We start from the raw sequence: 23,401 nt of genomic DNA on the forward strand, positions 1-23,401 counted from the left end.
CCTTGATTGTGTACCTTATTTATTAGCTCTTTCAGCTCTTTTGTGGCCTTGTTGAATTTTCTCTTGTTTTCTTTTGTTCTGATTTGTTTCCAGGTTTTTCGCAGTTTTCTCTTTTCGGTAATTTTTTGTTTAATTATAGATGAAATATAATTAAACTTTTAATGTGTCGCGCTATTAGGTATTGCGTACTATGTGGCCTCTTGTATAGATTTTGTTATATTTTTTGCTACTATTTCTGTATCTATTTCTGTTTTGAAAGGTAGATTTAGAGATATTAAACTGTCTAATTTCGCTCTAAATAATGGCCAGTTGGTTTCGGTGTTATGCAAAGAAGGTAGTTTTGTTTTGTTGAGAATATTTGAGTTCAGTGTTATAATAACTGGTGAATGATCAGATGATAGATCGGAGTATGATTCAGCTTTGTACATTTTGGTGTCAATATTTTTTGTAACACAAAAGACTGTGGTATTGGGAATTTTATTTCTATTTGACGGCCAATATGTTGGCTCACCAATAGAGATATGCTTAAAGTTATGTGTCTTCATTGCTTTGACCAATTCTCTGCCTTTTGCTATTATTAATCTAGAGCCTCACATTACATGTTTTACATTGAAGTCTCTTCCGGCAATGAATCTATTACCCAGAGTGTTAAAGAAACCGTGGTATTGTTCTGCCTTGTGGTTGTGTTTAGGTGGACAATAGATAGCACTCATTGTTAATGCTCTTTACACTTCTTCAATGGTAGCTTGTAAATATTCTGAATTTCTCTCTTTCACAGTGCTTTATGTTTTGACGGATAATTATATTGTTCCTCCATGTGCTTTATCATCTGGGTGTTTTGTGTGATACAGCTTGTATTTCGGAATCCTTAAATAATTTCTATCAGTGAAATGTGTTTCGGATACCATCATGATATCAGTATTTTGTTCATATAAGAACATTTTAAGGCAGCTATTTTGTATTTGCTTTAATGGCAATTTTGCCTAATTAATCATTAGGCTAGCTTGGTAACGACGACAGTGAGTAAATTCATCATTATACTCATTTGCTCCATAAGTTTACCCTTCATTTCCTCTAATTTACTAATAGTACTTACAGGTTCAGTGGTAATTGGCGTTGTATGCGTGTTAGGTTGGGTCTAATTGTTGGTTACTGCGTGTGCCTATGATATATGAGGATGTTGTATTGGTACTTTAGGCGAGTTAAATGGTATGGGCTGTTTTGGTGGCTAAGTTTCTTTTTTCTCTCAGTGCTGGATAAAATTTTTGTTGCAACGTTTTATGGACTAAGCATCCCCTATAATTTGCAGTGTCAGTTTGTCACAGTTGACGCATTTTACTTTATCGTCGCGTTTTGCGCGTGCAGTCATTGGTCGCATGCTCTCCTGCGTCTTTCACACATCTATACAACTTGCGACAGTATGTTTTGATATGCCCATATGCTTGGCATTTGGCGCATTGTAGGATGATTCGTTTTGTGTATGGTGGCTCACATTTAATGATATTGTGGTCCAAATACTTAATCTCGTAAAAATTTTTTTTTTTGGCTTCAACTCAATGTAAAACATTGGCAGTGGCTCCTTTGTTGCATGATGTTTAATATTATGTATATTTACATCTTCGTAGCCTTGTTCAGCTAGGGCTGTTTTAATTGTGTTTGAATTTGTGGCGTGATATAGTCCTTTTATAACGAATTTAAAAGTTTTTTCGGACTTTGGTCGAAAAGTATGGTATTGCGTGTTTCTATTGTCCAATTCTCTTATTAAAACTTTGAAATGTTCAGGGTCAAACATTTGAATCTTTATTGTTTCAGATCCGATTGTTTTTATTGTGTAATTATTACATATTGTCTTGAGCAAGTCATGCAGATGTTTAACAACACCTACCTTATACATTGTTATAGGGGCTGGTCTGGGAATTGCTTTTGGTTGGTTTTCTTTGTTGTTCTGTTTTCTGCCTCTTCTGTCAGGGCACTGAAACTGTTGTATGTTTGGATAGGTTTTTGAAGCCAATAGTCGCCGATTTTCGGACGACTATTGACAGTTGATCGTTATTTCGAATAGCGGATGATTCAATTGATAAATCGACAGAAAGGTGTTGTGGATTAGCCATTATGTATTGAAATTAACCGTACAGATCACTTAATAGTTATTAAATGTTTAATTTAATTTTTTTACGCACGTCATATTTTACTCGCTCGAATTACCTTTCCGAAAATAAGAAAGAAAATTCTTGGCAGGTAGAGCCTTGCTTATAAAAAATAAATGTTAAATTTCACGTTTTAAATCACGTTCTCGCCCTACAATGGTTGAGAATAGGTTATCACTTTTTATAACAGGCACTTTTATAACACCAATAGTAACTCAGATTTTTTTTACAACAGAGTATTCTGAATGGTACGTCTGCACTCCACGGTTTGAACAGAACTATAGAAAATATGAAATGTCAATATAAAGTTTCTGATATTAATCTATTATGATTTTAAGATAGATATGAGTACATAGAAGTTTATGAAAAGTATGTAATCCTTTGTAGATGTAGTGCTAACATTATGATGTATAGTTGGAATAAATAATTTAAACGAGGTTGTAAATTGGACACAGAAATGGAGATGGTGCTCTTTTTAGTGTTAATCCCAAGAGCGTTGCTGCAATGAAAATGACAATCACATTACCATCATTAATTTTTGCTGCCAAATCATCATGGCACGTTACACAATCAGCATGTCCAAATATAATACTTATAAGTAGTCTCATTTTATGGTAATTTAGTTGCCTCTACAAAGTGCCTACACCCGTAAGTCAAAAAAACTCCAGATTGGCCGAGAGTTTCTCAACTGTACGTGTATGTGAACTTTGTTGCAAAATTAAACGGGCTAGTTTTGGGTCTACACTAGTATAAGATCCAGCTGACTCCTTGATTAGTAAACATAGGTAATGTTTTTTGTTCGATTACTGCACTTCATAGTATTTGGAAACGAACCTCCATTTTGAATGGAAAGTAATGTTTAGCGATGAAATCATTTTTTTACAAATAATTATGTTAACATATATTTGCCGTATATGGAACAACGCCAAGCTACTGGAACTTCACCAGCAGACAATAAATGAGATTTATTTTACCATATGTTGAATGATATGGGCGTGGATGACGTACAGTTACGGTAGAACTGCGCGATGGATATTCTGTATGATCAATTTGATGATATGGTTATCGCACAGTTGGCCAAAAATGTTCTGAATTTGTTGTCATCTATATTCTCATTAACTTTACTTTTATTTATTTGTCTGTCCATTCTTAATAACCTTAGTATAACCGTTACTTAATTAAGTATAATATATTTTGAAATATTGTAGGAAAAAATAGATATGTTTCTTTCGTATATAAAATATAAGCAAAGCCGAAACTACTTTCTTGCAAATACAGTACATAGAATAAAGCCGACGTTATTGTTTTTTTTTGTTCAGGTATATACATGGGGAACTGGGCCCGCTTTGGGCATGGGATCAGCTGATGTTATTGGATTACAACCTTTATTATTAAATGATTTAAGTGCTTACAGAATAATTGACATATCTGTAGGCGACAATCATTGCCTAGCACTCACAGATGAGTATCAAGTATGAGATGGGCGGAATAATTTATTAGTACGTGTTAATCCACTTTTTGTCTAGGTTTTCGCTTGGGGTGTGAACACAGTAGGTCAGTGTGGTCAAGGTCATACATCTAGTCCTATAACTCGACCTCAGAAGGTTATGGGTTTGGATGGTGTGATGGTACGACAGATAAGCGCGGGTACATCTCATTCTTTCGCCTGGACAAGTCTTCCCATAGAGAATCACCAAATTACCAAACACAAACCATTCTGCTTAGATTTACACGAAAATACTTTCAATTATTTCAAGGTATTTTAAGGTTGTTTATTTTACAGTAATTGATTCAAATGGTCATTAATTTGTAGATTTTCTTGAATAAATATGCCACTTCATTCGTCTACGAGGAACCGCCACAACCATTTCAATCTAGAGAGGATCATGAGCATTTTGTAATAGTGACGCTGAAGTTGCTTTGTACTCATTTCCATCTTTGTATTCACGCTAATGTTGATAATGATGTGTTAAACATGCATGCCAAAGAATTAAGAATAGCTTTGTTCAGGTAATATCAACGTTCATATTAACATTTTATATACCAGTTTAATTTTCTATTAAAATTTTCAGTTTAGTGGACATTGAAGCCTCAGAAACCATTCACAATCTTGCCAAGGAAATTCTGAACGTGGGTGCTCCTCTGCTTTTACCATTGTTAAATGAACGCGTTGAATTCCTACATTCCTATTTATCCAGTGGAAACTGCTTATCTCAGGGACAGCAGATGCTGTTGAGTATTATTTTAAGTAGCCTAGAAGATCCAATACATACTGCCGCACTGCTAGGTTTGATTTTGGCTTAGTCTTTTATATCTTCATATTGATAAATATTTTCAGGATATAATTCGACGACTGATAAAACCAAAGAATTAGATAGTAAAATGACTTCCACTTTGATGCACACACTTATGCAGTCGTTCACGAAGCACACTGAAGAAATAATGGATTCTGTATGCAAATATATGGCGATTAAAACCAATTATAAGTGGCAGAGTCCGGGTAGTACCAAGATTTGTCATATCCAAAAACTACTCTCCTCCCTACAAAATCACATGTTGGCTCATTATATCTTGTCTAACAAAATGCAATTGAAAGATGTAACTGAGACTGACTTCCTGGTTAATCATTTACAATGCCTGTTAACATTTGCTATTCATATACTTAAAAAAGCCTCAACTATATTGGTTATTTATCCGAATTCTTTGGAACTTCTTTACAATGTACTTCAAGACTCAATAGCAGGAGCTATGTTATTCAAGATATTGAATTCCTTGTTGTTAATGCCCATTAATTATATCAAATTGATTTACAATTCCTTATTGGAAGTTTTAGATGCCTTGGATGACTTCAATAAGTTGTTGCCTGTTGAACTAATTGTAGATAATGATATGTCCAGTAAGTACACCATGATCTGACAAATATTATCTCTTATATTTCTATATGTCAGGATCAGAAACGCCAACATTGTCCCAACTAGCTGAGCAATCCTGGATCTGGATTGTTGATATGCAAAAAACATGTTCACTGCTGATTGGGCATTGTTTAGGGGGAATGGTTGTGGGCGACTTGTTAAGTAAGGAAGAATTGCTTTGTCGCAACTGGTTGAATAATGATATATTCTCATCTGGTGTTATGCACGAAAATTTGGATATCCAATGTTTAATTGAGTTGTCATATGTTGCAGGGTAAATAAGAAAACTAATGTTATTGCTTCTAAAATCTAATCAGCTAGGATTTTAGGTCAAGCAACATCAACACGGTTTTGGTAACTTTTGAACGTCTTCCGGAAAAAGTTCAGAATTTATGCACCATTGCGTTTGATTTGCCTCGTCAATACGACGAAGCATGTGCTGTTAATGAAGGAAACTGCGAATCTGAAGATCTATTCAACAAATTATTACAGAACATAGAGATTGAAATGTTTGAATTCGACATGGAAGAACGCAATATGTTCGATCGTATCACACGTTGTTTCTTTTATGCTGTTCTACATTTAACCGGACTCATGGATAAAACAACTAATCACACAGCCGCTCACAAAGAAATTTTTAAGGTATTACACTGAAAAAAAACACTTAATGAACAGTTAATAATTCTGATTTTTTAGTGTTCAAGAGCATTGAGGCAAAAGTTGTTCAGTATTATGTGTTCCTCAAAATTCAGAAAAGAGGAGCCTTTAGAAGAAGAAAAAGAGGGAGACGAGGCCAAAATTATATCAGAAGAGAAAACCCAATCTGTTCTTAGACAAATAGACTTTGAGATTTTCTGTCAGAAAGTCTTGCAAAGATGTTTATTTTTATTGATATATGTCCAGAGTATTAAGGTGGACATGTCCCACAACATTTTGGACCCGGTAGATGAGGCTACAGAGAAACCTTATATTGAGTTTTACCAAATCAATAGTGACCCCAGTCTGGCGGAACTGAGGCGAGTCTGTTCACTTTGTCTGAACTATGTCATTAGTGACAATCAAGAAAGTATTGGATATAATAAAACGTAAGCATTCTAAATTAATTACTTTACAAGATTTTTTATATAGTTGTGTATAGGGAGAGCGGTTGGTGTAATGAACCAACAGTCCTGTTTAAAGCTCTATTGTGTCACAAGAAGAGAGCTGCTAGTCGTTTTGAAGGCTTGGATCAATTGTTGTATCATCTAGTAAACAAAAAACCGAGTTTAACAGTAAGTAATGATTATTCTCTGTAATTTTTATTGATTGACTAGCTGATTTTTATTGATTGACTGACCCGGCAGACTTAATATAAAATCTATAAATAAAAAACATAATAATCCCTAATTAATAAAAAAAAATGCTCGGTATGAACGAATTTTTATTATTATTTTCGATTAATTACACATGATGTAAAATACTGAGTTTTCCTGAAATACTGGTTATTTATAAGGTTTCAATTAGATATTTACAGACACACTGTTATGATACAGTTTGTTAATCAATTTAAAGCTTTCTGATAAAATACATTTTTTGTTTTGTTTTATGGTGCGTAAATAAACAAAAATGACTCTTTTCCGACGCGCGAACGCGCGACCTATAATTGTCCATGCGCGAAACAGGGAAACTCCAAGTTGATTCCGCAAAGGCCAAACGTACTGGAAATTGTAAACGTTTAAAATCGAATGGTAAATCCGTTGGAATCATCGGTATACGCGGGATCAAGGCATCCTCTCCTTTGTATTTTCTCTTTATGATTGTTTCCTCAATGACGTTATTCATCATCTTTTTCACAGTCAGTCGTGTTTCATTGCACAGCCGAAGTTAATTAATGTTACGCAGCATGATGACAACTGATCCTACTTTTAACTTCAAATTGTGAGGTGGTAATCCAGACATTTACAGTGAATTTAAAAATCCGTGGGATAGTTGACTACGTCGTCCTGGTTCATAACGGTATCGACTGATTTGAAGGAAACCAACTGTCCCCGAAGAAAATTCTGAATGGTCGCATTGAGATCCTCGACTTTTTTCCTCCTGACCATTTTCTAAATGTACTACTGTAGGCTGTTTTGTATTGCTGCGTTGCTACTTACATAGCGACCCATCTGGTACTGTGATATTTCGTCATTAGCATTGGTTACAGCGAAGACGGCCATATCGCTACCTTTATTAACATATTTACATATGTACTTTATCGACTTCACAAAGTTACAGTATCCCACATTGATGTGAGTCTCAGAAGCTTTAGATAATATTGGCGAGTATGACACGATCCAACGATTGTCTACATCAACATTTTGTCCTCTTACCTTCACAATTACCGATCGCCCATTGTCTGCAACTGATCGCCGGCGATACTATGGGTATCCATCATTTCCCGTTATGGTTTCAGCAATCAGGTCTCTTGGGTATTGCTTGAAACACTTGCCGTCAACTATACAGAGTGAATTGTAGTTGAAAACTCTGCAAGGTCCGTGTATCATGTGTTTGGTAACTACTGCATGAAATTTTGGGTCAACTGTGGGAAAGTGGGCCTGAAAATTGTCCTGTATAATATGTTTAGCGCCAAATGATGTCATCTGTAAACAGCTGTTATATTTCTGAATGTTGGTCAAGAAGTGCTTAAAATCATTTCCAATCCCAGAAACTAAAGAATGTAAAGGATCTGGTAGTGGGACCAATTGTGGCAATTTTACTTTGCCTCAATAACGAAATATTGACAAATTATTGTCATTTCCCCAGTTGTTACCGATTTGTCGGCACAATAATCTATTGCCGCATTATAGTAGAATGCAGCTCGTTCCAGAATCACAGGAGCGCTGTGTCTGCGAAATCGCTCAATTTCATTATGTCGTGCTCGCTGTTGTGTTTAATGTGCACGAACTCGTTGCATTCTAAGCCTATCTGCTTCATTGTCACTTTCTAAAGAACGCAATTCTTACATAGCAAAAAGACTATTTTCTTGATCTGTCGCTCTCTGGTCATCAGTGCGGTTAGCACGTGAGGTAGCTCTTTGATTGACTGCGACGACCTAAGTCAGGTCGTCTTCTCCTCGGCATCGTAAAATGTAATTAATCAAAGTGCGAAAAGTTCTCGAGCACTTAGCAGTAAAGTAAATTGTAATTAATCAAAGTGAGAAAAATTCTCGCGTACTTAGAAGTAATATATATATATATATATATGTATAGATTTTAACTTGATTTTCTTTATAGGTTTTTAATTGTATTCATCCACAACTATTAGAAGGTTGTTCTGGATTTTGTAACATTTCCAATGAAGACTCTTGTACCCCATTCCACCATTATCTGGAAGGTATCCATTGTTCGCCAATAACAATGCAGGAAAAGATTCGAACCATTGTTCAAGGGATTTATGAACATCTTACCACTTTCTTAAAGGACCAAATTAATCAGAATTCCTCATGTCGTCATCTATTATTAGTAGCAGTTTTTTGTCTCAGTACCCGGTACCAACCCAACGATCTATGTTTGATAATTAACAATGACTTAGTGGAGAATTTGAGACGATTAGTTGATGTGCTGCAGTTTGTCTATACTCCCCCCTATCCAAATTCTGAAGTTCTTTTAAAGGCATCATTGAGATTAACTCACATATTGGCGATGTCTTGCTGTATCAACGCAAAATATATCGACATAACAAATATGGAGATTATAGTGGAAGTTTTATCTAAGCGATTTATAAAAATTGTTAATGATTACAATGATTGCTTTGACTCGCCCTTTTGTCTACACTTAATTAATGAAGATCGAGAGATGGGCGACTTCCTACTTTTTTTGCGAGTCATATCATCCAGCCACATTATAAAAAGATTGTTAGCAACAGAATGGTGGATTCGAATGTTCTTCAAAATCCTGCGGAATTCAGAGCACGGTCTTAGCTACAACTTCCAAATTAAGATGCTCAGACCAAAACTCCTGATTTTGCAACTTTTACAAATCATCCTGCCTGATTTGAAGCCGGTGCACATTGACGACGATCTAAGGAAGTTTATCACCAAAACGTTGTTCTGCACTTTGGGAGAAGAGATGTGGTTGAGTTCGATAGAGAGTGAGATTTTTGCAATAGCCGATAATATCTTACCAGTTAAAGACTTCAAAAAAGTGGAAGGAAATGTACCTGTACATGATATGGGATTTGATCCAGATAAATGCGTTAATTGTACTATTGATGGTAATTAAATCTAGGTTATGTTGAATGGAGAGTGTTGATAGTTATTTTATTTCAGGGAGTTTGACGCTGATACATGGTCCAGGTGGGCGAGGTTATGGACTTGGTTTACAGGCTATTAAATCGGGTTGCTATCAGTGGAAAATTCTGATAGTAAAAGAAAATAGAGGAAATGAAGGTATGTAGATGTTTTTGTTTATTACATATTTTGTAAACTTTCTGTTATTGTTGACATATTACAATTTAAATTTTAATGTAACCTCTTCCTTCTCATAGAATATTGTTTTAACTCTACATACCAAGAGCTCCAGAATAAATATAAACAAAAATCTGAGGCCGTTCCCCGATATCTCTTATAGCCGACTTCTTCACAGAGAGTCAGTATTTTAATTTTATTTGAGCAAGTATTTAGTCGACACGCCATTAAAATATACCACCTGGTTTAAATATGTGAATGCCGTTTGAAATCATGGAATATACAATCTCAATCAATCTCAATCTCTTATCTAAATTCTAAATATTGAATTTGCAGCAAATTCACCCATACCGATTGATGCCTTCAGGCTATACCACATTTCTCTATTACTATTAACCATTCCAAAAATTATCCGTCTATAATTCCTTAATTTATAGAGGCTCTTTAATATCCGGACTCCTCAGAAAATGAAGATGTGATCTAATTATTGAAGTTAATTTCAGGCAAGTCATTCGGCCGAGTCGATATAGCTTAAGCAATTGAATACCAAAGAAGTTTTCCTTCAGCAGGTAAACTTTCGGTTTAGTTTTTTTCGGGGATTAATTCACAGCTTTATACTTAGGAGGGTACTAAGGAAATATAGCATCTTATAGGTAACTTATTAGAGGTAATAGGATTATACAATGTCCCTTGTGAGTGTAGAAAATTGTATGTTGACGGAACTAGGATAATAATATCAGCCTTGGCTGAACACTGGGTGAATACCGGTCACAACGTCCAGTTCGCTAAAGTCTAGCTCTTAAACACATGACTATTTTGAAAGAAAACATATAGTAGGTCTTGGAATTCATAAAAACCAAAACAAATCTGAAGAAAAGGGTTATAAGAGAAACCATATACCGTCTTCCTGGTTTTCTAATTCCAGCCAACCAACATACCATCAAAAGTCAAGGTCCAGATCGATTCATGCTACCTTGAGAGATATTTAATTAAATAGAATAACCTAATTAGAAGAGCTTCAATATTAGAGTTCTTGTCCTGGTATTAAAATGTGAAACGTCAGCTAACATTAGTCAAACAACGCAACTACAATCGTGGAGCTAATAGTTGAGAGAATCTTCTCTAGAGATGATAAAATAAGGTTATTTTATTATCTCAGACCATGGGACGTTCAGCACATGGGTAACGTTCCAGATTCTGATCACCATGTTTAAATATATGGAACCAACATCTAATTGTATCATTTATATCTTTAACAACAGCGTTTATAATTTGATTCATTGATTAATTAAATGATTTGATTATTACTTTAAACTTGTAAAGCAAACTTCATTTAATGTGTAATACATATATAATCTCTCGAAGTTAAATAAAAATTATTCTATAAATAAAGTAAATGTATAATTAAAAAAATAAACAAATAATCGTTTAAATAACAATTTTCAAAGAAATTGATTTGGCGAAAAATTACTTCAACAAAATTATTACAATTATTCTAATTTATCATTTTTAATCGTAAATCGAAATTGTTTTTTGTTAGTCTATATTTAGGAGTTGATGGGTGATCATTAACAATATATGTTACATTTTTACTTTAGGAACCTGTATAGGAGTTGCAAGATTACCTGTTCGCGATTTTAGTCACAGATCTACTACTGATATGTGGTTATATAGGGCATATAGCGGTAGTTTGTACCATAATGGCGAGAAGGATACTTGTTTTCATAGTTATACCCAAGGAGACTACATTACTGTCGTTTTGGACATGGATGCCAAAACAATAAGCTTTGGTAATTTAGTTGGTATAAAATATTAATCATTTTTAAAAAGTATTTAATTATTTCAGGGAAAAATGGAGAAGAGCCTAGAATAGCATTTGAGAATGTAGAAGGAACCGAATTATATCCTTGTGTTATGTTTTACAGTACTAATCCTGGTGAAAAGGTAAAAATCACAGACATGAAGGTATACGGTACCCAGAAAGATATCCATCCCGGAGAACCTTTTCTTGCGCCGCTACATGCGATTTTAGCTGAAGCATATATTGGTAAGTAACATTAATCTCGACTTTATCAAGTTACTTCCTATTTTGCAGGTGTTATACGAAAATTACATAACTCACTTACTTGGAATGATGACGTGAATATGGAGTTGAAACAGAGAATTGACAAAATTGAAGAATTATTTCCAAGCGTGGGTACCCACAATTTAGATGAGGCGTCATCAACTAAGCTCGAGGAGTTGAAAACTGAAGTTAGCAGCATCACTTTCTACTATAACAGAATCATAAATAACTACATTTGTTTGTGTTAGGTTGAAATAAACTTGGAGGAAATGTGTTCGGAAGTGTGGCCAGCTCTGGCGGTTATTGGAGGCGTGGACAAAGGTTTGAGAATGGGTGGATACTGCAAGCATAAAACTACTGGTAAAAAAGCCATCATACTGGGAGTTTTAAAGAAAGGCATTACTACTGTAAATGTCCAATGGGAGCATGATTGTGGGCTGTCCAACGTTGCCATATCCAATTTAGAGTGTATAGAACCTGACATGTTTAATGTAAATAATTTTACAGGTACATTAAAATGTTATCAAGTTGAATATACATTATTCTCAATTAATGTTGTAGGTTTAAATTATGGCATGCTCCTTCAGCTTGCCCGCCTTTCGGGTATTACCAATGAAATCTCCTTTCCCGTTTATGAGCTTAATGAAGAAGAGGAAGATACTCTCCTAGCACCTGATATAAAAAAACGTGAATGGATGCCTAATGAAACAATGCATTCCAATACCGATTCGCAAATTGGCTACAAGCCTCAAACTCCAAGAACAGTTGAGACTTTAACAAATGAAATAGTGTCCAACATAATGGGGGAGGTTAAAAGAATCAATTCAGAAAAAATAACGAGTAATTTATAAATCAAATTTAATGCGTGAGAACTTATTTTATTTGATTGGTTGTTTTTAGATTCACACAGTGACCTAGCTTCCAGAGACCAGAATGGTGATGCGAGCAAAAAAATAAATGATAATAATGAAGAAAATGATGAACTGCAAAGAAAGTTTGCTATGATGGAGGACAAATATATCAAACTGACTTTTTTACAGTTCTCAGCTTTAAAGGCTTTAGGTAAATATCAAATAGTCATTAATCCTCATTTCCATTACACTGATTTGCAGGATCATTTATCATGACTACTCAATTTACGGAACTGTTTTTAATCAATGATGCCAAATCACCTGAAAACAGAGAGACTATCAGCAAAATAATGCATTGCATTGTAGATAAAAGTATAGATCAGTGTAAGTTGAAAAATATCATCAGCATGGCTGATGCAGAAAGGTAAACATTATTATTTTTGCTTATAATTTGTGAAAAATAATCCGACCCTTGTAACAAATAGGGCTTTAAATGTTTTGCATATGGGCTATATAAAAGCGAAAAATGAAGGAGAATTAGATGCCCAATTCAAAAAATACGATGAAGCCTGCAATGCCCAAAACGATAACACAACTGATTTTCAGAGTCCTTCAGGTAGTTCTTCATTGTCTGCTGAACCAGGTTGTAGCTCATTCCCAGATTGTGCAACGAGGTTAGTATAATTTTGTAATTCACAGAAATTCATCTTCTATTTTCTTCTGTGGTCGTTTTTATTCGGGTTTGGGGTCTTACTTGATTTCTGAGGTTTTAAATATCCATAAAGATAATACGAACGAGAGAAGTCGTTTTAATATGATATGTTACTTGTGGATTTAATTTTTTCTGCAAAAAAATTGATTGTGTTTGATGACGCTAGTAATTAATTCAAGTAAACTATAATAATATAGTTAAAGACACAGCCTTAAACATCTTGATTTTGGTATATAATATACATATGAGAAAATAAAAATGTATATTTTATAATATATTTAATAATTAATATGAAATAAAGGTATAAAGAACTGATGAATATTGAAGAAATACAACATAATATTGTCATTCTATAGGCATCGTGATATGGCACTTTACAACTATTCAATGCCCATACCACGCAGATCAACTTCTCCTTCTGCTCCCCCTATAGCGGTGCCCCTCTTGGAAATGGGTTTTACTCTCAAACATATTCTAAAGGCACTATGCGAAACACACAGCTCAGGTGAGGTGAGTGCTCGCACTATCAATATGCTGGCCACGTGGATGTGTGAACATCCCTATCTCGAAGCGAGAGTTGAGCCGAGTTCGAGCAGAGAGATGTCTTCTTTCAGGGAACTCTGGAATAGAAGCAACGACTTGGTCGATCAGCAGAACTTTATTATCGAAAGGTGAGGTGTATGAATGTTATAGCGAAGTGAAGTTGTGACCAACTGAATGGTTGTCTCTAGTTCGCAAGATCTCTTAAGGCAACAGAATCAATCAATCTCGGTTCCTGATGTTGCTCAGCGTAGAGGCATGGGGCCAAGGCGTAGAGCTTATGCGGAATTCAGAAATTTAGTAGAAAAAGTCGATAGGTGAGTGCCCATAACTGTTACCTAGCAACACTGCCTATCTTACGCCTATGAATCTCAACAAATTAATAACACCAACTCTGTTTTCTTATTTTGTGTTCTTCTAATGGATTGTTTTGGAATCTTTTCGTTCAGATGGTTGCTGAAAATAATACATTTAATATTATAATTGAATATTTAACTTTACAATAAACTTTAAGGGCATTGCAAGACCGAGTTCGAGAACGTCAGCAATTCAGAGAGAGGCAACATGTGAGAGGTGAAGGTCACCCCTTGTTAAGGGGTGCAAGTGGGTTACCTGGAAACCTAGACGATCTGTCCTCTTCAGAAGGTGCTGCATCTACTGAACTTCCACCACGAGATAGTTCTGGACCATCCAGCTTTATAGATGTTACTAAGCAGTGCGACGTTTGCCCCTACTGTAATCATCTTTCACCCTACTTGGATGCACATATGTTGTCTTATCATCCAGGTTGTGGAGCATTATGGGGACCTGGTGTATGTGGTTATGTTATGGACGGGTATGATAATACGAAATATGTTAAACTTCAGCAGATGCAGCAAATCTATCTCTTGTAGATTTTACATAATTTGTTATAAATGCAAGAATAAATATTTAAACAAGAATAAAGCTGATAATATCCTTTTAACCAAGTGTCCAGATATATTTTTTGACGAAGATGACAACACAGAAGTGGATATGCAAAGTTTAAAGTTTTCGATACCAGAATGCGATGATCTCAATGTAATGAAACATTTTTTTGGTGTCGCAAATGAGTGTTCAATCAAACCAATGGGATTTCATGGAGCTGACCCCCTCGGTTCCAGCGCCGTTTCTAAATTACCGACGGAAAATCTGAAATCTGACGAAATCCAATACAAAACTGTTGGCGCTCAAGCTTTACTTTTAAATTCGTCTTTGCAAAGGATGTTTGCTTTCAAAGCCCTGTCCATGTCTACTAAAATATTGCTATGCAGGTAATAACCACCATTTCTACAAGCCTACGTCTACAGTAGTGGTAAAAATAAAATAATATAATTATGGTATTTGGATCTTTTTTTTTCAGGCAAATTGTATTGAATGTTCTCTCATTGTTATCTATGTCTACGAATTATGTTACTCTTATAAACTGTTTGGAACTGATGGGCCTAAGTGATATGGCTAAAGTCGTCAGACTTATGACTTTAACAGCTATGAACAGAGTGGAATTGAGTAAGCTGCAGTTCTCCTCAGATTTCCTGAACTTTAGATTGCCTGAAGATTTCAATCACCTTTCCACTAACCTGCCTAATGCAGCCAATTCTTGCCTCAAGTATTTAAGTGTTAGCATCGCAGCTTTAGCCCAAAACGAAGTAGATGCCTCTAATTTGGTAGTAAACATATGCACTAAGGACCTACTGGTAGCTGCTTTTGGAGTTGCAGTGCCAAAATCAGGTAGATTATATACTACTCTGATGATGGACATTTCTAATTTAATGTTATATCTTGTATTATTACTTGTTGCAGCTTTTGCTGTTACTCAAGCGCTTGTCAATATATTATCTACACATGGAGGATGTTCATTAATGGACTTACCAAAAGAAGAAATTTGTCTGAATCCCAGTATGGATCGTCAAAATGTTGGACCGTTGGTTTTAGCTAATGCGTTATCATCTTATATTTTATCTAACAGGTTAAGTATTAATTGATGAGTTTTAATAACATGTTCTGATTAAATGTTTATTAGAGTGGTAAAGCAAGATAAAGAATGGGCAGCTCAACAGTTATTCAAATCCATCGCTACAAAGGTGCAAATTATGTCTGGAACGAATTTGGAACAAGTAAATTTCGCAGATTTATCAGGCAGTATGCCGAAGCAGAATATTATGACTGTGGAAGGTAATTGAATACATTGTGTTTTTACAATGCACATACATTTATTTTTTAGGCCATGACTATCGTATAAGTAGTTTGGCTTGGAATAAGAATAAAGGAATTTTGGCATCGGCGGGTTACGATGGTACCGTTCGATTATGGAGTTCTGAGCCTAGAAAAGTACCGATATTGGACTATACTCTAGTATTCCATACTAGTATGGATACTTTCGGTCCTGACCTCCAAGGAAAACTTATTAGTAAGTGTTTTTTTTTTTCAAATTGTACAAAATCTCAATTAATTTTGGTGTTAAGGTCATTTACAGTGGTCACCTAATGGTGATTATTTGGCAGCAGCGTTGGATACGGTGATCAATATTTGGCCAATAGCCAAAGTGTCGTCTGGTTTATTTTTAGAACAAATGAATTGGTTCATTGAACATCAAAAGGAATTCATAACGGTGATGTGCTGGCCACGCAATAAGAGCAAGAATTTCGCCGAAAAAGATCACTTATTAGTTGGAAAAATCGATGGTATTTAGTAACAAATATTAGTATTGATATATGGTTTTAGATAACCATTTTGCTTTAGGTACTGTAACTCTTTTGACTATCCTAAAAGATTCGAAACAAGTTGAAACTCTTACGAACTTCTGCCTTTCGCATGCAGTAGTTCATATGGATTGGTTCGATGAGGATCTATCATTTGCCATCGGTTATATAGATGGAAGTCTCAAAATAGGCTCTATTGACCGGTTAAGTGATGCCATCACGATAAAAGCACACGAAAACACTATTAGTGGCCTGGAATGGGACATACGAGGAGTAATGTTGGCTAGTGCATCGGTGGATACCACCTGTAAACTGTGGGAGAAATTCAACGGTGGCGTAGTTCTGAGACATACTATTGTTTTAAATCACGAACCGACAAGTTTAACTTGGTCACCCAACGTCGGGTCCTCTGGCTGTATGCTGCTAGCCATAGGAACTAGCTACGGTACCATTAACTTATACAGGGTATTTAAGTATAACGCTTTTTTTCTGAATTATTGCCACTCACTTGTTACTTGGTGTCTTAGGTTCCAGACGAATCAAAGTCCAAGTCAGAAATCCCAATTTTGATGTTTTCAGCTCAAGGTCACTCCTACAATGCAGTTACTAGTCTAACAGTGCACCCTAGTGGAATGTTTATAGCGAGTGGATGTTTGAAAGGTAGTACATTTTTTCAGAGAATGAATTTGTGCTAAATCATCATTTATTGTTGGAACTCAAGGACCTAGTGGAGTTGTCAATATTTGGTCGCTGTGTAATGGAAATTTGCTTTATACCACTACCGGAAGCGGTGGGGTAAATGCAAATGGTTTGAAATGGATTGATAACGTTGATTATCTAGTCATAGCTTTCTCTATGACAAAGTGCATAACAGTGTTGCCATATTCTTTAGAGGATATGAAAGAAAACACACCTTTGGCTATGGTTCGATGTTCCTTATTGAAAAAGGGCATTAGAGGTATTTGACCTTTTTTTACTATTCGACTCTTATTTTCATGATATTTTTTGTAGGTTTTAAAAAAGCTCCATTTTTCAAGGGCCTTATAGCTTTATTACCTAAATTACTACAAGATCAATATAATACAGAGAAACTAAGCGTTTCTACAGGTTCACAGCTAATGCATAGTGTATACTTGAAAAGTTTAGCATCATTAGCAATCATACTGAATTTGGACAACGTTATGTGCTACAAGCTTCTACCATTCAATGATAAGGATCACGTTGAGATAGTGTCGGATTATCATTGGTTGCATACCTTCAGTCTAGCTTCTCAAATTGCAGAAAGTTTAATAAAAAGGTTAGTAATGTAATTTTGTCCATTATTGTATAACATTGTTATAATATATATTTTTATGTTAGAACTGACCTACCAGAACGCGTAGCTAATCTGACCCAGAGTCAACAAGATATATCAATACCTTCGGCTGTACATAATGTGTTCTGGACTCTAAAACAAGATCAACAGATTATCCAATGGGCATCACAGAGGCCTCAAGATTGGGAAATTGGTGGTAAATGCCGGGTAAATAATCATATGCAGTTTGGAACTTTTTTAAACTAATATTTTTCAGGCTTATCTATGGGGATCCGATCGATATGGTCAACTAGCCGAGCTCGGCTATAGTGCTTCAGCTCCAGCATTAGTAGAGTCTTTCTCTGTTGCCCGCAAAATCATCTGTGGTCAAAACTGCACTTTTGTTATCTTAACCAATGGCACAGTAATGGCATGCGGTGAAGGTAGTTACGGAAGGCTTGGTAATTAAAAGTTTCAGCAAATCGAGAATGATATGTCGTATCATTTAAACTTATTTTCTTAGGACAAGGAAACTCCGACGACCTACACTCTCTCAGTGTTATTTCTAGTCTTCAGGGTTTCGTGATCACCGATTTAGCTACCTCTATGGGATCTGACGGACACAGTTTGGCTTTGGCCGAAAGTGGCGAGGTATTCTCATGGGGAGACGGGGATTATGGAAAGCTAGGACATGGAAATAGTGATAGGCAGAGAAGACCAAGACAGATAGAGGCTTTACAGAATGAAGAAGTTATACAAGTGAGCTGAAATTAAATTAATAAATAAAGACAGTTTCTGCGCATGTCTTGATTTAAGAAAAAAAAATTAAAACTTTTATAACCTGGTATTCAAATTCATTGGTTATGTATGTTAGGAGGGTGTGTCAGTTGTAGACAGATATGTGAATATTTTTAAGGATAGGCAAGGGGCAGAGAGGTAAATATATGATGATCCTAAATGTTTGGTGCTTTGTAAGATGATCTCGGGATATAAAGAAAAAAGAAACATTTTGTTATATGTGCTGAAATTTAAGTTTTCTTTAAAGATTAAAAGCAGTTCACATCTTTTTTCTAATGAGAGATAATAGGCTTCGCATTGCAGTCTAATTGCTGGACTAGTGTGAAAGATTCTGATATCTAAATACTACCTATTATCTTAATGTAGGATGAAAAGGCATATAACAATGGCAACCTAGCTTAGGAAGGATCACATATTGATAAATTAGTAGGTAGAGGGACATAATGGCATAACTGAAAATTCCAGAGGGTTTCGATTCTAATGCTGAAAAAGCAACGCATGGAAAGGGCTTTACTATGTTGGTTAAATGTTTTTTGGAGAAAATCATCAGTACATAAATTCACGTGAGAAGGATGCCTCTTAGATTTTTTGTATTTGTTCATGTTGGTTATTATCGAATCTGTTTATTGCTATGGAGAATTATGGCTCGGTGAATGTAGGTAGAACAAAAGCATACAGTGAGGTTACATTGTCGTTATTTCCGTTGATTTTCTGTCGCTACTGACACTGCGAACGTATTCAACGCCTGATGAGATATAAAATTCGACGTGACCCAAAGTTGGAGGGGACTTTAATGTTTAACACACAGCTAGGGGTTCACAATTAATAAGACCTGGAAAAGGAAACGAATTACACGCAGCAATAAATATTACTAACTGTAACTATCATTCAGGGCGTGAACCCCCTTATTGACCCACCGACAATAATAAAGTACCAGACCTACTGGACTTTTACATTTCGAAAGGTAACTCATCAAATCAAATATAAATCGAGAGCTTGTGCGAACTATCATCTGCATTCAGTCTCATCTCACATTCCAGTATTAACGCTAGGTAACACTAGTCTAATCTTATTAACAAATTTGCTAACTGGGGCACGTTTAGACTTATAATACAGGAACAAATCAGTTAAAACGCAAGACTAAAAAGTATAGACTATCTTGAACTGCAAACCCGAAATATAATTGAACAAATTCGGTCTGATGCAAAAGAAGCTAATAGTCTCTTGAAACCTACTAATTACCGCCGTGATATTAGGGAATCGATAAAAGAAAAACGAAAAGCTAGAAGAGTATGTTATAGAACCAGAAATGCTGTAGACAAAATAATATTTAATACAACTAGTAATCAGACAAATCAAAATATTAAAGAATATAAACAGAGTTGCTTCGAAAAATATATAACTGAATTGAGCACGGAAGCAGACAAAGATTACTCGCCATGGAAATCGACTCGGAGACAACTAAGAGACCAATTATTATAGCACCGCCTATTAAAGATGATGAAAATGAATGGGTTTAACGCAACGATGAAACAACTGAATTATTCGCAGAATATTTAGCTAACGTATTCCAACCGAATGATATAGAATTTACAATAGATATAAATTCTGTTTATGAGCCAGATGTAGCTGTAAATCTGATTTCTCCAAAGGAAGAAGCCACATAAATTGACAACAACCTCAATCCTAAAAAGGCTCCTAGAATTGATGACATTTCACCAGTCTTATTAAAAGAGCTGCCACGAAAAGCAATAGTTATGTTGACATATATATTCAATGACTCTTTGAGACTGAAGCATGTTCCAGAATGTCTTAAGGTTGCTCGAATAATTTTGCTTAAAAAACCTGACAAACCGGCTGAACAAGTTGGATCTTACAGACTTATTTCGCTGCTACATGCGATATCAAAATTATTTGAGTATTAAACCATTCATAGAAATACCAAGTAAGGTTCGTTCTTCAAAAAAAAAACAGTATTTTATTACGGTTATTTAATTGAGTGTTAAAAACGCATAACAAATGCGGGTATCCGTCTCTCAGCAGACCTAAAGTGTAGTGAATGCGTGTTTACGTGACCAGACAAAAAGACTGCATCTCATTTTTATTAGTGTTTTAAAATCATTTCCCCTTATATTACAACAGTCCTTTTGAAATTCATTTATAGTATTTTTGATCAAAAACTAGTGCAAAAAATAACGTAAGTGAAAAATGAAGTGCGTGAAATAAACAATCTATTTATTTTATTTTTTTATCAAGTAAATATTTATATTTATAAGTAAATAAAATAAAATATTAAGAATCTAAAAATGGCAAACCACAGCGATTCAACCAAATCACCCGCACACTTTAATATAAGATTAGAACAATCAGGAATAACGCAAACTCCACCATCAGAATGGACTACTGTCATTAACAAAAAACGATTGAGAAATCCAGAAGAAGAAATCGCGAGGAAACAAACAAGAATCAGTGACTATTGGTTACAGAAACCGATACAGTCAAAAAACAGCTTTAGCAACCTGTCGGAAGAAATAGAAGAGAATATGCAGCCAAGCCCCGAAAAAGTTGTTCCCAAACCACCACCAATAACAGTCTATAAGGTAGGAGTAATAAAACACATCCATGACCTATTGAAAACCATTTCTACGAACTACACAATTAAAACAGTGAACTATGAAACAATTAAAATCCAATTGTTCGAAGCGGATCACTTTAAAGTTCTTGTAAAAGAATTAGATGAAAGAAACACCCAATACCATACATTCAGGCCAAATCCGAGAGAACATTTAAATTCGTATTAAAAGGATTACATCACGGGACGGACTTTAACACCATCAAGGTAGCACTAGCTGAAAAAGGACACGAGGTCGTAAATGTTCACAATATACGGCATCGCACGACAAAAAACCTCTGCCTATGTTCTACATTGATATAAAACCTAATGGAAATAATAAGGCGGTGTATGAAAGCATCAAATTGGAAAATAATATTATTAAATGCGAACCACCACATATAAAAAGAATTATACCACAGTGCACGAGGTGTCAAGCGCACGGGCACACAAAGACTGTCGCAAATCATATAGATGCGTAAAATGTGCAGGAGAACAAAACAGGAGATCGTACTCGTAAAGTTTGCAATGAAACAGTGAAATGTGCTAACTCTAACGGAAATCATCCAGCGAACTACAAGGGTTGCGCAGTTCACAAGCAACTACAACCGAAACTCTATCCTGTCTTAAAGGAAAAAAGGCATCAACAGCAACAAAAACAATCCACACCTACCAGTCTACCCACCAGACCAAGTCAACCAGACATAGCTTATTCCCAAATGGTTGAAAATGGTTCAGCACAAAATCGAGACACGACATCTCAACCTACTGAAACTAGCAACATCTCTAGATTAGAAAACATGATGGCCAAACTAATGGATCAAATGAGTACGATACTCACAACCGTCGTCAGCAAACTTGCCTAATGCCTGAAACCAATAGCTACAAAATCGCCGTCTGGAATGCCAATGGGCTCCAACAACACGACAGGGAACTAAAAATGTTTGTAGCTGAACAAAATATTGACGTTATGATGGTTTCCGAAACACACTTTACGGACAAACATTATTTGAAAATTCCTAAATATAAACTTTATCATACAAATCACCCTGATGATAAAGCACAAGGAGGCAAAGCACACACCATATTAATTCGAGATGATATAAAGGAAAAATTTCGCAAAGGAAAAATTCCGCAAAGGCTACCTGCAAGCCACCAGTATAACCATAGAGGAAGTCCAAGGACCATTAACAATTTCTGCGATTTATTGCTCACCCAAACAATAAGGCAGAACAATTTCAAGAATTCTTACGTAATACGTAATAATACGCTAGGTAATAGATTTATAGCCGGAGGAGATTATAATGCAAAACATTTAATATGGGGTTCAAGAATAATAACCTCAAAAGGTAGAGAACTGCTAAAAGCAATAAAGACTAATAACTTACAACATATCTCTACTGGTGAACCAAGATATTGGCCTTCAGACAGAAATAAAAAATCAGATGCAATAGATTTCTGTATTACAAAAAATATTGATCCAAAAAAATGTCAGACAGAATCATGTTTCGACCTGTCTTCTGATATTTCACCAATAATAGTAACAATTTCTTCAAAAATTACCATCAAAGATAAACCTCCTTCTCTGTGCAATAATAGAACTAACTGGCCCTCATTTAGAGAAAACTTAGACCGAAACATCTCTCTAAACTTACCGTTACAAACTGAAATGGATATAGAAATAGCACCAATAAATCTTACAAAAAATATACAGGAGGCAGCATATTCCGCGACTCCTAACAGTGAAACATTTCTAAGAAAAAATGCACATATATCATGTACAATACAGAAAAAGATAGCAGAGAAAAGAAAGTTACGACGACAATTGGCAAGAGCAAAGGACTGAAGAGAATAAAAGAAAATTTAATAGGGCAATAAAAGAGCTAAAAGAACTAATCCAAATTGAACAAAACCAAGGCATTCAAGAATACCTAGAAAACTTGACATCAACTGAGGCCACAGACTATTTGTTGTGGAAAGCAACAAAAAAGCTTAGGAGATCGCAGCAGCATAACGCACCTATTAAAACAAACGAAAATAATTGGGCGGGAAGTAATAAAGAGAAGGCCGACATTTTCTCAAAATACTTAAAAAATGTTTTTAAACCGTTCCAGTCTCAGCTACATAAAGATGAGGAAAATAAAATTACTATCTTTCTAGACTTGCCATTTCAAATGGATTTACCGCACGAGAAATTAACGGTCAAAAAAGTTAAACAAATAATAATGAGAGAGATTAATATTAAAAAAGCTCTTGGTTATGACTTAATTACTGGCAAAATTTTAAAAGAACTATTAGAAAAGGGTATAAAACTATTAACATTTA

At 35.2% G+C, this 23,401-nt stretch overlaps 1 protein-coding gene across 4 annotated transcripts in view; it reads left to right on the forward strand.

The window, feature by feature from the left end:
• The window catches only part of LOC143195320 (putative E3 ubiquitin-protein ligase HERC1), a 33,778-nt gene that overhangs the window by 4,640 nt on the left and 5,737 nt on the right, over positions 1–23,401 (forward strand). For all 4 annotated transcript variants that reach the window (XM_076402347.1, XM_076402350.1, XM_076402348.1 and 1 more), the window contains 35 exons: positions 3,467–3,619; positions 3,674–3,904; positions 3,961–4,157; positions 4,220–4,434; positions 4,486–5,043; positions 5,096–5,333; positions 5,389–5,701; positions 5,756–6,144; positions 6,198–6,330; positions 8,314–9,292; positions 9,348–9,467; positions 11,084–11,275; positions 11,332–11,532; positions 11,581–11,738; positions 11,799–12,057; positions 12,112–12,390; positions 12,451–12,612; positions 12,663–12,825; positions 12,887–13,075; positions 13,470–13,784; positions 13,845–13,970; positions 14,168–14,488; positions 14,547–14,945; positions 15,035–15,402; positions 15,475–15,640; positions 15,695–15,846; positions 15,896–16,081; positions 16,137–16,355; positions 16,414–16,838; positions 16,901–17,033; positions 17,095–17,331; positions 17,385–17,670; positions 17,733–17,895; positions 17,945–18,128; positions 18,191–18,426. In XM_076402347.1, the coding sequence (XP_076258462.1) occupies positions 3,467–3,619; positions 3,674–3,904; positions 3,961–4,157; positions 4,220–4,434; positions 4,486–5,043; positions 5,096–5,333; positions 5,389–5,701; positions 5,756–6,144; positions 6,198–6,330; positions 8,314–9,292; positions 9,348–9,467; positions 11,084–11,275; positions 11,332–11,532; positions 11,581–11,738; positions 11,799–12,057; positions 12,112–12,390; positions 12,451–12,612; positions 12,663–12,825; positions 12,887–13,075; positions 13,470–13,784; positions 13,845–13,970; positions 14,168–14,488; positions 14,547–14,945; positions 15,035–15,402; positions 15,475–15,640; positions 15,695–15,846; positions 15,896–16,081; positions 16,137–16,355; positions 16,414–16,838; positions 16,901–17,033; positions 17,095–17,331; positions 17,385–17,670; positions 17,733–17,895; positions 17,945–18,128; positions 18,191–18,426 (9,045 nt within the window). The remainder of the gene's footprint in view (positions 1–3,466; positions 3,620–3,673; positions 3,905–3,960; positions 4,158–4,219; positions 4,435–4,485; positions 5,044–5,095; positions 5,334–5,388; positions 5,702–5,755; positions 6,145–6,197; positions 6,331–8,313; positions 9,293–9,347; positions 9,468–11,083; positions 11,276–11,331; positions 11,533–11,580; positions 11,739–11,798; positions 12,058–12,111; positions 12,391–12,450; positions 12,613–12,662; positions 12,826–12,886; positions 13,076–13,469; positions 13,785–13,844; positions 13,971–14,167; positions 14,489–14,546; positions 14,946–15,034; positions 15,403–15,474; positions 15,641–15,694; positions 15,847–15,895; positions 16,082–16,136; positions 16,356–16,413; positions 16,839–16,900; positions 17,034–17,094; positions 17,332–17,384; positions 17,671–17,732; positions 17,896–17,944; positions 18,129–18,190; positions 18,427–23,401) is intronic.

This window comes from Rhynchophorus ferrugineus, unplaced genomic scaffold (assembly GCF_030347505.1).
Source record: "Rhynchophorus ferrugineus isolate W39M unplaced genomic scaffold, kcgeb_rfMv2 rfM4, whole genome shotgun sequence".
Taxonomy (NCBI): domain Eukaryota; kingdom Metazoa; phylum Arthropoda; class Insecta; order Coleoptera; family Curculionidae; genus Rhynchophorus; species Rhynchophorus ferrugineus.